This window comes from Melanostigma gelatinosum (genome assembly GCF_949748355.1).
Source record: "Melanostigma gelatinosum genome assembly, chromosome: 13".
Taxonomy (NCBI): Eukaryota; Metazoa; Chordata; class Actinopteri; order Perciformes; family Zoarcidae; genus Melanostigma; species Melanostigma gelatinosum.
Genome location: NC_136646.1, coordinates 18,791,480 through 18,805,252, shown reverse-complemented (window position 1 = coordinate 18,805,252; position 13,773 = coordinate 18,791,480). Strand labels below are relative to the sequence as shown.

Sequence of the window (13,773 nt, the reverse complement as noted above, 5' to 3'; positions counted from 1 at the left end):
TACCATCTTTTATGGTTTTGTCTTTTTAGCAAACATGACTTAAGCAACACTTTTATTGCAAATGGAACTTGAGAAACCGTGAGTATGTTCCAAAAGGGCCTTTAACTTTTGTGCAACTATGTGTTCATTATTATTATTACCATAATTGTGAGCTGCTCAGTGAATCCACATAAGATTGCGACTTTAGCTGATGGATGTAAATTTTAAAATGTAGTCATCTCACCACCTCTGAGTATTTAGCTTTCCTCTATTTTGATCTTGAATAGTATGTTTGTAATGTATAGTAATCAGCTTCGTTATGGCCAAATTTGTAACCGGACATGCAAAGACAGAACATATCAAATTAAACAAACTATCAATATTACAAAACAAACAAGGTGCTGTCCATAAATTGAAAACCCACACGATAATAACATCAAAAGTATGTATTAACTAATTAATTAGTTTATTGTAAGTTATTTCCACTTCACTAATGTCACAGATAAGACTATCCCATTTTGACTAAATATGTAATAAGAATATACTCAATATAAATCCTTCTCTTTGGCGCCAGAGAGCAGCATAACGCGTTTTTAAAATTGTAGTTGAAGTTTGTCCTGTATGACTCGCTGTAGTTGCCGGTGTGTTGGAGGTCGGGTTTTGCCCATGAACTGTCTACTGCGAAATGCTATGCAAGCGCCGAAAAGAGTGTGATTAACATGCAATTACAGAGACATGTGCCTCACGCTACTGTTTAAATGACATTTACTCCTCAGCTGATTGGTCACAAGTTGAGAAGAAGCGCGTGGTGAACTCCGAGGAGCTCCTAAAACTGTCCGTCCGTTTTGTCCTACAAAGGCGCGGAGGGGTTTGACAGCGGCAACACTTCAGTGCGCAGGCCTGACGTTAGGTGACCTGCTGGAGGAGGACGGCTATCTAAGGACTAGTTACATGAAACAATAAAGACTGTATTTAAAAAAGCTGAAAACATGAGGAAGGACGTGAGGATACTACTTGTAGGGGAACGTAAGTAGCAGGTGTCTTTAAATCCCGAAGCCGTTGAATGCTTCATTAGTTAGCTAACATGCTAATGGTGGAGCTAGAAGCTACACTTAGCAGATGCACCTAGCGACTGTTTCCATGTGTTGATACTCAACACATTGCTTAATCATAACGAGACTTAATATTAGGAAGAGGCTGCCAGAAAACTGTAGTTTGACTAGTACGACATGGCAGCTGCCCCATGTGTGCATGTCCACATATGAAAAGCATTGTGAAGGTGGTGTTTACTGCAGCCCTTGATTAGATTCTAACTGAATACAATATGAACTCTGTAACAGAAAAAGGTGTAGGAAAAAAACAAGATTATAGATAATAAAGTCGCTGATAAATGCCCTGTTAATCAACTAATTGCTCCAGCTATAGTTGGCATAGAGATGATATTATGTAATTACATGATCTTGACTTTCCCAGGACCCTGGTGTGAGGGCAGAATTAACCTGTTTCACCTGGTCTGTTTGCTCTCTTTGAAGCATGCATATGTGTACTGTTGGTACTGGTTCCTGAGAGAGTTGCAGCCAAAACTCAGCTCTTAACTCTCTTTAGCTTCCGTTAACTCTCTTGAGCTGCTCTTATCTGTGCCCTGTCACTTAACGTATTACCCAGACCACTCAATAGAAATTGTAGCGAGGTCACATGTCAATGACCCAGTGTCAGTAAAAGACGTGTGTGATGTCCGATTGTAATAAAATCTTCTTTTTTTTGCCCGCACAGCCAAGGTGGGGAAGACTTCGCTGATAATGTCTCTGGTCAGCGAGGAGTTTCCCGATGAGGTACGTATCAACGGCCAATCAGATGATAGATACGCTGGAAATCATCCCGGCAGCTGATACGTTTTTAGATTTGTCTGAAATCAGAATCGAGAGAGTAAAAAGATGAAAATACAGGACTTTATGTAATATTTCTTGAGGCTTGCTTGTCAGATGTTTGGATCATTGTCCTCTGTCTTCCAGGTTCCTCGTCGAGCCGAGGAGATCACCATCCCAGCCGATGTCACCCCAGAGAGGGTACCCACACACATAGTGGACTACTCGGGTACGCCCTCTACTAAACACACACACGCATTAAACATATGCTTACTACGATTTGTGCTCTTAGATGACGATTGGAACCATTTGTATTCAAAAATATTTCAACCTAAATACTTCAGACCTGAAGATTCGTCTTCATTGTTATGAACAGAAACACAATTCAATTTGAATCATGTTTAGATAAGATTGCTCATGCTAACACCACTTATATACCGGTACCTTTTAAACAGGATGGTTTGAATCAAATTGAATTTGGAATGTACTGATGTGTCTTTTTGTTCACCTTCTTAGAGGCCGAACAGTCAGACGAGCAGCTGTACCAAGAAATATCAAAGGTTTCCCTTAATTCTCACTCATCTGTGCTTGTAGTGTCTGTAGCTCATGTATTAATATTGGTATTTGTCTTGACAGGCAAACGTTATCTGCATAGTTTACTCGGTCAACAACAAGAAGTCCATTGAAAAGGTGAGCATGGTTTCTCTCTGCGCTCAGACACTTAATCAAATGCATAACTGCAGTACGTCGTCATCTTAATCTGAGGAAATTCATTTGTGTTTGTGATGAGTGTTTGTGCGGCTCCGGTGTTTGAAGTTGTGCTTTACTCCACTAGGTGACAAGCCACTGGATTCCACTCATCAATGACAGAACGGACAAGGATAGCAGGTGTGTGTTCATGTCACTTTGATAGATGTGTGCTTACTGTGGGTCACGTCAGCTAGATGGTGCTGCAGCTGCAATGTTGATACCAGCGATAGCTAGAGATAAGTTTTAAGATCATTCACAAGAGGCCGTTACATTGTTAAACTGACGCTGACTACACTTCATGCCAAACTGTGAAATATAGGCTCATTAATCCTGTTTTTGCCGTTGCTAGTTATTGTAAACTACATGAATGAATATAGTTTTGTTGATATGCTGTGTTTAAAGATGCAATCAAGCTGATAAAAGCTCATCTTTCATCATCAAATGTCTTGTTTTGTTCAACAAACAGTCCAAAATGTAAATATATTCAGTTTAAAACCCGAAGAAAACCCAGCAAATCACTCAAGATCCTGCAACCAGAGAGTTCTTGTCATTTTTGTCTAAAATATTGCTTGAACGATGAATCTATTATCAAAATATATCTGTTGCCCAGCTAACTGGTGAAGTGACTGACCGCTGTAGCTCTATAATGCAGTGATGAACAGGCTTTTCTTCAGGGTACCATTGATCCTGGTCGGGAACAAGTCTGACCTGGTGGAACACAGCAGCATGGAGACCATCCTGCCAATCATGAATCAATACCAGGACATCGAGACCTGCGTAGAGGTGAGAGATCAATGCAAACATGCCTATAAAAACCTATTGGATCCATCTAGACAGGGCTGTTTGGAGGTTCCACTCCGTTACATGTCAAAGAAAGTACTTTGATGAAGCACTCCAGAGCATGAAATATGAAATCTGATACGAGCAGTGGCTGCGCTCCAGCTCCTGACTGCACTTCCACTCTGAGTCATTAAATAGATTTATGCTGCCGAACCTCTCGCGCCGAGGCCACGGCCTGCTGACCAGTGAGTGTGTCGAGAGGCCTGGCTGTCACGGAGGAAGCCGCTCGCTGCGTTACCGTTTTCAAATTTCCCTCTCGTCACACGAGACGGCTCAGTCGCGCCGTCCTCGGCTGGATTAGTTACGATGTTAGAAAGAGGACGTGAGAGCTGGACTCATGTGGACCAATGTTCTACTGCTGGCTCACTGTTCCACCAGGTTGTGTCCTGCTTCTCTGAGTTACTTACATCTCCGTCTCTCTTCATCAGCGGCAAAAGAAGTATTCAAATATATGTAGAGAATATAAGTGAATAATAGAAATAAGAAATACGTTCATCAATCACGTACAATATACAACCACGGTGTAAATAAGTTTTCTTCCAGTGTTAGTCTTGTTCAGGGCATTCACACACACTCTCACATGAGCTTTCTTTTCTTTCCTCAGTGCTCTGCCAAAAACCTGAAGAACATCTCTGAGCTCTTCTACTACGCCCAGAAGGCTGTTCTCCACCCGACCGGACCCCTGTACTGCCCGGAGGAGAAGGAGGTGAGATCTGTGCAGAAGACGTTTCAACGTAGGAAAAGGTGTCAACCAGGACTCTGAAACTGAAGCTGCTCAGTGCACTTCGGCCATCATTGTCTTGTTATTTACACCTGTGCCGTCTCTACTGTGGCATGGTGTCAAAATGGTTTCTGTGGAAGAAGCAGTCAGGATTACACCAGTTGCAGACGTGTAAAATGGTCACTGTTGAAGTCGCGATGCACCGATATGTTTTTAAACAGTGTCTTTGTCATGCCATTTTAACGTAAACCTTATAATATTAGCCTGCTTACCCAACTCACAGAAACCCCTGGCCACTATACATCAGAATAAACTCCACTCTATGAGGGATACAGATTTTATATTTGGGGGAAAAGAGAGCATCCCTAAAATAAAGCTTAATGTTGTTCATTACCGCCTCAGTGATCATGTTTCCTCTGTGTTACAGTTGAAGCCTTCTTGCATAAAGTCTTTAACTAGAATCTTCAAAGTGTCTGACTTGGACAACGACGGCATCCTTAATGACAACGAGCTCAACTTCTTCCAGGTAATGTTTTCACGACTACATAAGATTTAGTCACTTGGCCGGTGTTAACATACCTGGAACCTGAAACAAACATTCTGAAGGCGCACGTCAATGTCTTGTCGTGTTTGTCCACAGAGAACATGTTTCAACACCCCGCTGGCACCACAGGCCTTAGAGGATGTAAAGAACGTGGTCAGGAGGAACATGACGGACGGAGTCACAGACAACGGACTTTCACTTAAAGGTCAGACACCCTCCTGCTTCCGCTCCTCTGTCCTCCACATCAGTACTTATCGTTCTTTCTTCTCTGCTTATCCCTTTAATCCCTTTTAGTTCATGAAAATGACCCCGTCCTCTCTCCTCTCATTGGCTCTTTGTTGTAGGCTTCCTCTTCCTGCACACGCTGTTCATACAGCGAGGCCGACACGAGACCACCTGGACGGTGCTGCGGCGGTTTGGCTACGACGATGACCTGGAGCTCACACAGGAGTACCTGTTCCCCATGTAAGTGCAGACTGAAAGGTTATCTGTGTTGTTATTGCTGTGTACGAGGTACAGTGGAGACAGGAAAGAGGATTTCACCGTGTCGATGATACGAGGGTTTATTATGATGAGTCGTTCCTCTCGACTGAATTGTTGTTGTTGACTGATGTGACTCGCAGTGATTCAGGCGGCTTGTTTCTATCTTTGTCGCCATTGAAAGCAGAATCCGAGTCCCTCGGTCGGGGCTCCGGAGCTCTCTGTTAACTGAATGTTTCTGTCCGTCCCTGTGTCACAGGGTGAAGATCACCCCAGACTGCACCACAGAGCTCAACCACAACGCTTACCTCTTCCTCCAGAGTGTCTTTGACAAACACGACAAAGTGAGCGCTTGAAGATTCAGAAATGGAAATGAGGCCACTTGTCTGTAAAATGAGTGAAAAGAAATTCAGTTTTTAATGCATTGTACCATTTGTGAGTCAACATATTTGCCCTTGCTGTGATCCAGGACAGGGATTGTGCGCTGTCGCCTGAGGAGGTGAAGGACTTGTTCAAAGTGTTTCCCTACATGCCCTGGGGTCCGGATGTCAACCACACGGTCGGCACTAACGAACAGGGCTGGATCACATACCAGGGATACCTCTCCCAGTGGACGTGAGTGTGGCACGCAGCTGTTAATACACACACACACTCACACGTCTACTGCAGACACAACCTGGAAACAGTCACAATACTGGAGGACATGCATGATTATGTGGAAAACACAGATCATTTTTACAAAGTCTCATGCTGACTCATGTTTTTTCTGTGGTAGGTTAACAACATATTTAGATGTACAGCGCAGTTTGGAGTACTTGGGTTATCTTGGCTACTCTATCATCTATGAACAGGAGTCCCAAGCTGCTGCCATCACAGGTAAGAGGTCCTAATTATATCCAACTCTACTTTTTGTGTATTTTCAGTTTTTCTTTTCGATAAAAGTTTAATACAAAAGAAATGCATGGATTTTACAGCACATGGCCGTTGATCATGTTTATTCTTGCTTGTGAAAAACATGCATTCCCTGTTTTGTTTTTTTTCCCAGTGACTCGTAACAAGCGCATCGACCTGCAGAAGAAACAGACCCAGCGCAGCGTCTTCCGCTGCAACGTCCTGGGCGACCGAGGCAGCGGGAAGAGCGGCTTCCTCCAAGCTTTCCTGGGCAAGAACCTGGAGGTCAGTGGAGATCACGGCCCAAAGTAAAACAAACAAAATGCAACAAATAACACTTCATCCACGACAAACTGTCGATGTGAGCACTTTGTTAAGCTGCTTGTAATTTAGTCAACTTCCGGAGTTGGAGCAATCAAGAAGGGGAACATCTACTAAACATGTAAATAGTGTTGATCCGTGTCTGTTATTGACCTCGTTTGATGTCCACCACAGGGACAGAGGCGGATTAGGGAAGACCACAAGTCCCTCTACGCCATCAGCACGACCTATGTTTATGGTCAGGAGAAGTACCTGCTGGTAAGAACCGTTTACTGTTTCATCATCTGGGCGTTTTACACTGCAAAACATTAATCCCTCCTTCTAACTTCGTCTCTCCCGCTCTGTCTCGTCCCCACACGTCCAGCTCCATGAGGTGATGCCAGACTTTGACTTCCTGTCAGAGGCGGACCTAGCCTGTGATGTGGTCTGCCTGGTGTACGACATCAACAACCCACGCTCTTTTGAATACTGCGCCAAAGTGTACAAGGTATGCATGCTCATCAGAGGCACCGAGGCTTTTAGGTCCTGCTACATACGGTCTAACTAGGAACATTCGGTTGTGTTTGGCAGCAATACTTCATCGATAGCAAGACGCCATGCATGGTGATCGCCGCCAAGTCGGACCTGCACGAAGTAGGGCAGCACTACAGTCTCTCACCGCACGAGTTCTGCCGCAAACACAAGCTCCACCCACCCGAACCGTTCACATGCAGCATGACTGACGCACCCAGCAAAGACATCTACACGAGACTCACCACCATGGCCATGTACCCGTGAGTATTGGACCTCTTTGTGCTCTCCTCTAGTTAACCCTTTACACCTCTGTGAGTGAGCCGTATCCACCATGCCCACCCGGACCTGTGTGTGCGTCTTATCCACTTTAAAAGCCACGATGTCTTTTCCATCGTGTATAATTGTAGTGTATGTATTTGGGAGCGAGTCCTCTTCACGAGGTCCACCATGTTGCAGCGCCATGTTTTATACAGTAGCCCAGAATGGACAAACCAAACGCACTTCACGTTTTTGCGTTACCTGAAGGCCACCGTAGTTCTGTGACACGCTTGGAAAGGGGAGGGGTCACAGGAGGGGCGTTCAGTTGGTTGCAATCTGCGACGTCGCCACTAGATGTCACTAAATCCTACACACTGCTCCTTTAAGCTGTCAGCACAGGACATCAAGCCTGAGGCGCTCTTTTAATATATAATTTAGCTACGCATCACTTCTTGTAGAAAATAATTTACACATTTAGCATTATTAATTACCAGGACTACAGACATTCATGATACACATACATCATACCAACCTTTATGAAATAATTCATATGACGATAAAGGGCCAGTTTCACAAAGGTAAGCTTCGACTAAGACTCTGATCAAACTAACAGTCACAGTTTGCAGTGAAGACTTATTTTAATCTTCAAAAGAAATTCATCAAACCACTCTGCTTCCAAGCCAAAACAGCTGACGACGTCTTTACCCTGTAAGAATTTATTTAGTTGTTTTGTGACTGATGCCTCCCATTGTGGTTTTCCTCTCCTTGTTTACTCACCTTTAGATTTAGACTTTGACATTTCATGATAGATATTTCTGTGTAAATGATTTAGTTTACTTTGTCTCTGAGATGAGGAAGTGAAGGTAAATGGCAGCAGTGCAGGTTTCAGCTCAGAGATGTAATATGAGTGTGGATCTGGCCTCCTCCTCTTCCTCCTCCTCCCCTCTGTGTGTTGTTTGGTTCATGTTGTCTTTCTGTGCTGGTGAAAACACGCATTTTTGTGTGTCTTTCCGCAGCCACGCCCGTCTCCGCTGCATGTGCGCCTCCAACAGGTGCACATATTGCCTGTGTCAGAACCTCCTCAAGTTGGAGCTGCTGCGCAGTATTAAGGCCCAACTCCGCAGGGTCATGTTCAACAGGTTCATACGTAGATTAAGCTCTAGTGTTTTAACATAGACTCATTTCTCCTTCTTTTTCGCCAAGCACTCTAACACCGGTGATGGTGACAGCTCCTCCTCTCTCCTTCAGTGCTCTCCTGTGGTCAGGGTTACACTGCATATCCACTTCAGGACACAAGGGACTGTAACATGTGAATGAACGAGACGGTAGCGATATCCTGTTGTTCAGGATGAATAGTACGGATTTCCATTTGTGAATAATTATAATGTGATTGCTTTTGGAGAAATTCTCCTTTTGCTTCGCTGTGTTGCCACTTGGCCGTCGTCCGTAGGGTTTCACTGATTTGTTCAGCTGTACCTCAGCAAGGTGACGCTTGTTGACGGTGATATTTGGTACAAACTATGCTAAACACATCAGAACTCAGTTCTTTTATATATTTATAATCTATCCACGGTAACTCCTACCTGGCTGAGTAAAGTCAAGAGTCAGTCCTACTGTAAGAACTGTTATGTTTTTAGGAGCAGAGTTACTGTTGAAGTGAAAAAATGATTACACTGGTTTGATATTATCCAACCACCGAACTGGACCAGTGTACCAAAGTTCACCACTAGGTGTCTCACTTGACACAAGGTATTTTAAATGTTTTTTAAACTTAAATATCATTTAGTACGATGTGTTCGTTGTGCTCCTGTATATTGATGAACAGCCGATCACTGTCGACACAGTGAGAAGGTTCACTGATCAACACGACGTCGTAGCTCTCGCTGCTTCTCTGAGCGTCATTTTTCGGAGGAACCCTCGATTAGATACGAGATGCTTTACAGCAAAATGAAAAGTGAGCTCAGATTTCAGTCGTTCTCTTTTTTTTTTTTTTTTTTTTTTTTTTTTGTCGTGTCACGTGAGGTGTTTGGTCTCTGCTGCAGCTCCAGCCAGCCCCCCCCCCCCGCTCTCTGTACGGTGTGACCGCGCTAACACGCAGCCTGCTAGCCAGGGAGGTGACTGTGTGTGTGGGTAGTGCATGGTGTTATTTACTTGTGCAGTGCAAATTAACTGCTAATACTAACCCCACATACAAAACACAAATATGTTGTAAACTTAAAAAACATTTTCACTTCATTCCGAGGAATAAATAGAAGTAGATATCTCTGGATAGTTCTGAGTATATTTATAATGTTATTATAAGTATAATGCTCCATGTTGTTCAGCCAGTTAATCATTCTGGGAAAATATCAAGTCCTGTTATGAAGCACTTGAAAATTAAAAAAGGTACGTCAAAATAAATTAGGGTGTGAATTTTGACCATTAAGTGTGAGCTATGAGCACTTTTTGAAAGAGTTGTTCGCTCCTTCCTGTCCTGCAGTGGATATGCAAACTTTAAATCTTGACTAACGGACACATTGTTTGCTCAGAGAATGAGAGAAACCAGCCGTTCTCTTTAGGTTGTGCTGAAAACGTCATTGATGTCTGCATGTTTGATATCTGATTTATATTTAATCACAACGATTTAAAATTCTTAATTGTCTTCATGGCACCAGCCTTATCAAAGAGAGCTTGACTGATTGTCTATGATGTTTTCAGTCTCCCTTCGTCTTCACTTTCCTTCCTAATTGTGAAGTGTACACCTACAGGAGACACTTTATTTTGAAAAGCACTGTTTTTGTACATCTATTATAATACAAACCGCTGTCTACTTGTTCTCCTTTGGGTTGAGACTTTGTAAATGTAACAGGCTGATGTTTAAAATCAAAATGTTTGATTGTATTGCACTGTACCAATCACCAGTCATTTCATCCTGTTTTTCCCTATCTTGTATTTCCTGTCTTTGTGTTTTTTCCTTTGACTCTATAGGTGTTCAAACGCATGTGTTTGGCTTCCCCTCTTCCTCTTCCTGTTGCACGTGTTCACCTGCTGCTGATCTGTTTGCCGTTGTGTTGGCTCATCTGTTCTCTGCATAACCACAGGCATGCCTCGGTGCTGAGCGGGTCACTCATCATCTCTTTGTCTTCATGCTGTGTTTTTAACCTCTGCGGGTTGTTGGCACTATTAATAGCATGACATTTAACGAGCCAGCCGTGGCAGCGCAAGGGGCCGACGCACCACATTGAATGCCCAACGTGTTTTCTGAAGAGTGGGTTGATGGACTGGAAGTTGTCTTGCATTGAAATCTTCATCGGTCACAGAAACTACAAGCTACAAAAGTGGATTGTGTCAGGAAACTTAAATAACATTTATTGAGTCTCTAGTGATTTATTTTGGTTTGCTCTTTAATTTGTGACCAATCAAAAGTGACTTATATGACGATACAATGACCGTAAAATATGCAAGAGTCAGCAGCAGAGAAAGCAGAAAATAACTGATTAACTGAATGAAGAGAAACTGGAAATGTATTCCGTAAAGAAACTCACAATTACATATTCTGAAATTTAGTTTACTCGCTGACGAGATTCATGGCTCCACATTTTCAGTCTGGCTGCCATGTGGTGTGTACAGTCTGAATATGGGATGTGTGTGTGTGTGTGTGTGTGCGGTGATGTTTGACCAGGTATGCAGTTCTGGTTGTTCTTGTGCTTTAATGGTTTGGGTGGAGGTCTGAGCTCCTGACTCTTCAGGTTTGGTAGAGCTGAGTGATATGAATGAGATCAGATATCACTCCATATTATTACGTTCCTAACGTACACGATGGTTGGTTTAACTATTGATACTTGTGAACTTTCATCTGCCCAGAAGGATACAATTCTGCCAAGTAACTGAATCTCAACCAAAGTCTCAATGATGTTTAGTCTCAGAGCACAATATCAGATTATTATTAGTATTATTATTATTCTTGCTTTAAGGTTGATAAACAAATTAAATATCAGTATCATAGAAAATATCATAGTATCGCCCAGCTCTACTGTGTGTGTGTGTGTGTGTGTGTGTGTGTGTGAGAGAGAGCTGCTGTCAGGAGGGTTTCAGCAGGTGTCAGCCGTCTCTATCGTGGAGGGGTCCATCTTTATTCGGGCCTCTGCTGAGCAGCTAATTCCCCCAGAAAGGTAAAGAGAGAGAGGGATGTTGTAGTTTTATCCCGGACCGGCGAGTATGCGTTTGATAGATTCATCTCCCTTATTCAGGATGTCGGGTCATTATTTTAACAGCAATTAGTAATGTTCATATTTATGTCCTGATATGTTTTAGAGAGACTTAATGGAGTCTTTATAGGAACAGTTCCACATCTTGGGAAATATGATTATTCACTTTCTGGATCAATATAGCTCTAATTTCTGTCCGACTATGAAGCAGCTGGTTAGCTTAGCTTAGCACAACGACTGGAAACAGGGGGAACTGGCTAGCATGGCTCTGTCAAAGGGTAGCGAACTCTTTCTACCAGCACCTCTAAAGCTCAATATTTAGCACAAACGACTGTGCTAAGCTAAGCTAACCGGCGGCTGTAGCCTTGAATATATACAGACATGAGAGTGATATTAATCTTCTCATCTAACTCAACCACAAAGTGAAGAAGAACATTTTCTAAAATGTAACACCAATCTGTTAACAGCAGTCAGACTGAGTTTTGGATCATTGAGCGCAGGTGACCGATGTGAACATGACATTTTCGGCTGGTTTCTGTCCTGATCCCACCCCGGGTGTAGTCAGTGTGTTGTAGGCTTAACTTGAAGGCCAGTCACACTTGGGTTTGTTGTCTCCACTGACATTTTTCATTGCTTGTATATATTATAGTCTGTATAGTTCCCCGGGGTTTGTGTTTCTTGCCAGATCAGCTGGATGTGTGTTCGGTAGAGCAGGTGTTTGTTTGTTCTATATTTTACTCCCAGTGCCAGTCGGAGTAGCTGCTTCATAGTCCAACAACTTTCCTTTTGTCTCCTAAAACTAAACCAACTGTCAAGATAAAGCATGTGTTCCTGTTTCACATCATTAATGGTCCTGATTTTAGGAAGTTTCCCCCGCAGAGAGAACACATGACTTTGTTTTGGTATTTGGCAACTGATCCCGCTGTGATTATAGCTGTGGAGTTGTGTTAGGGCTGGGCAACATATCTCAATAACGATGTACATCACGATTTAGCATGTTTTCAGGTAGTTCAATGAAATAAATAGTTCGATGATGAATATTTTGACACTGGGGTATGAGCTGGTATGTTCTTCAGTTTAGACGAGGTCGTCATGTATCACGATAGATGATTATATTGAAAGATGATAGATCATAATGAGTTATGACCCAGCCCTAGTTATATCCTGCATTGTTTCTCTCCTCACCTGCTCCGTGTGTCTCGCTCCCTCCTCTCAGGCACATGGCTCAGGCCGACCTGAAGAACTCCACCTTCTGGCTGAGAGCGAGCGTCGGTGCCACCGTGTTCGCCGTGCTGGGCTTTGCCATGTACAGAGCGCTGCTCAAACAGCGGTGATCAGACGGCACGAGACAGCTGTCCCCCGTCCCTCTGTCTGACTCTGCCCCGTCCCTCCCACCTAAAAAGACTCAGAGCCTGGCTGACTAACCAACATTGCCTCAGCCCCCCCAACTCCATCTCATCCCCTTCCCACAATGCAACACGGGCAAGAAAGAAATGAGCAAAAATCGTAGGTACATTTTATATGCATTTGGGGTGTCGGTTTCTTTTGTTAATGTCGTGGTGGAAAGGGGCAGGTTACTTTTGAAATCGGTTGTCCATCATCCAATTGGTAAATGCTGACTTGAAGTCTGTGATCTGTTAGTCTAGTTTAGTCCAGACATGACTCGTCGCTGGATGTTTTCAGCTGATCCAGTCCTCTTTTCTTTCTCTCAGGTCAGTATTATTAGTTAGATGGTTGGAGACCAGAGAGAGGCAGCCATATACAGCAACACCACAAAGGGACTTGAATCTGTTAATAGATGTGTATATGCAGTATATTATGTATTCTTCAAAGGTTTTAGTATTTGACCCGTAGACCGCATCACAAGCCGGGAGGTGTTAGCGATACATCCTACACTAGAACGGTCATGAATAGCATGCACTTGTTTATTTTGTGTTTTAATTTATTAATCTGTTTCTTTGTTTTGAGTGCAACAGATGGAGGGATTTACATTTTCCATGTATTTTTGTATGTAGTATTATTAAAGCTATCGGAAGCGGTGCATCATGATTTTCTGCTTGTTTTTTATTTTTCTGGTTTTGAAATAGAGTGAAATAAACCCTCCCTCACGTTCTATTTTTATGAGGTTAGAGGCACCATAGAGCAACAGATTGTGCTTTTAACAACGGCCATTCAGTGCACCTCTCCCACCTTAAAACTATGAAAGCCTTTCTTCTCATTCTTCTGTTTTCCAGCATTTACAATAAAGACTTGTATGATGTGTTACGGCTGTGTATGCTTAATATCGGCTGACATGACAGCTAGTTCAACGCCAACAAAGGAAATGGTTTTAAATATCTGTAATAAATGACATTTACACCCACTGATGTCACGCTGTGTTTGTGTGTCCGTGGCGAGAGCAGCAGTGGTCATTTCAAAAGCAGA

At 43.0% G+C, this 13,773-nt stretch overlaps 1 protein-coding gene across 5 annotated transcripts; it reads left to right on the top strand.

Annotated features, from left to right (window-relative positions):
- The first annotated feature begins 634 nt into the window (after window positions 1–634).
- rhot1a (ras homolog family member T1a) lies at window positions 635–13,702 on the top strand. Of its 5 annotated transcripts, XR_013772508.1 has the most exons (21): window positions 635–1,005; window positions 1,753–1,811; window positions 1,992–2,073; window positions 2,361–2,404; window positions 2,481–2,534; window positions 2,680–2,732; window positions 3,269–3,377; window positions 4,039–4,140; window positions 4,583–4,681; window positions 4,796–4,904; window positions 5,044–5,164; window positions 5,439–5,523; window positions 5,649–5,794; window positions 5,955–6,055; window positions 6,225–6,355; window positions 6,566–6,649; window positions 6,756–6,878; window positions 6,962–7,164; window positions 8,179–8,301; window positions 10,130–11,313; window positions 12,566–12,683. XR_013772508.1 is itself a non-coding variant. In XM_079281647.1 (20 exons), the coding sequence occupies exons 1-20, from the start codon at window positions 969–971 to the stop codon at window positions 12,681–12,683; spliced, it is 1,896 nt and encodes a 631-aa protein (XP_079137773.1). In that variant the 5' UTR covers window positions 635–968; the 3' UTR covers window positions 12,684–13,702. The 5 variants fall into 5 exon arrangements, 3 of the variants coding, with proteins under 3 accessions (XP_079137773.1, XP_079137774.1, XP_079137775.1); XR_013772507.1 differs by lacking the exon at window positions 8,179–8,301; XM_079281647.1 differs by lacking the exon at window positions 10,130–11,313 and having other exon boundaries at window positions 8,179–8,214; window positions 12,566–13,702.
- Window positions 13,703–13,773: the final 71 nt, after the last annotated feature.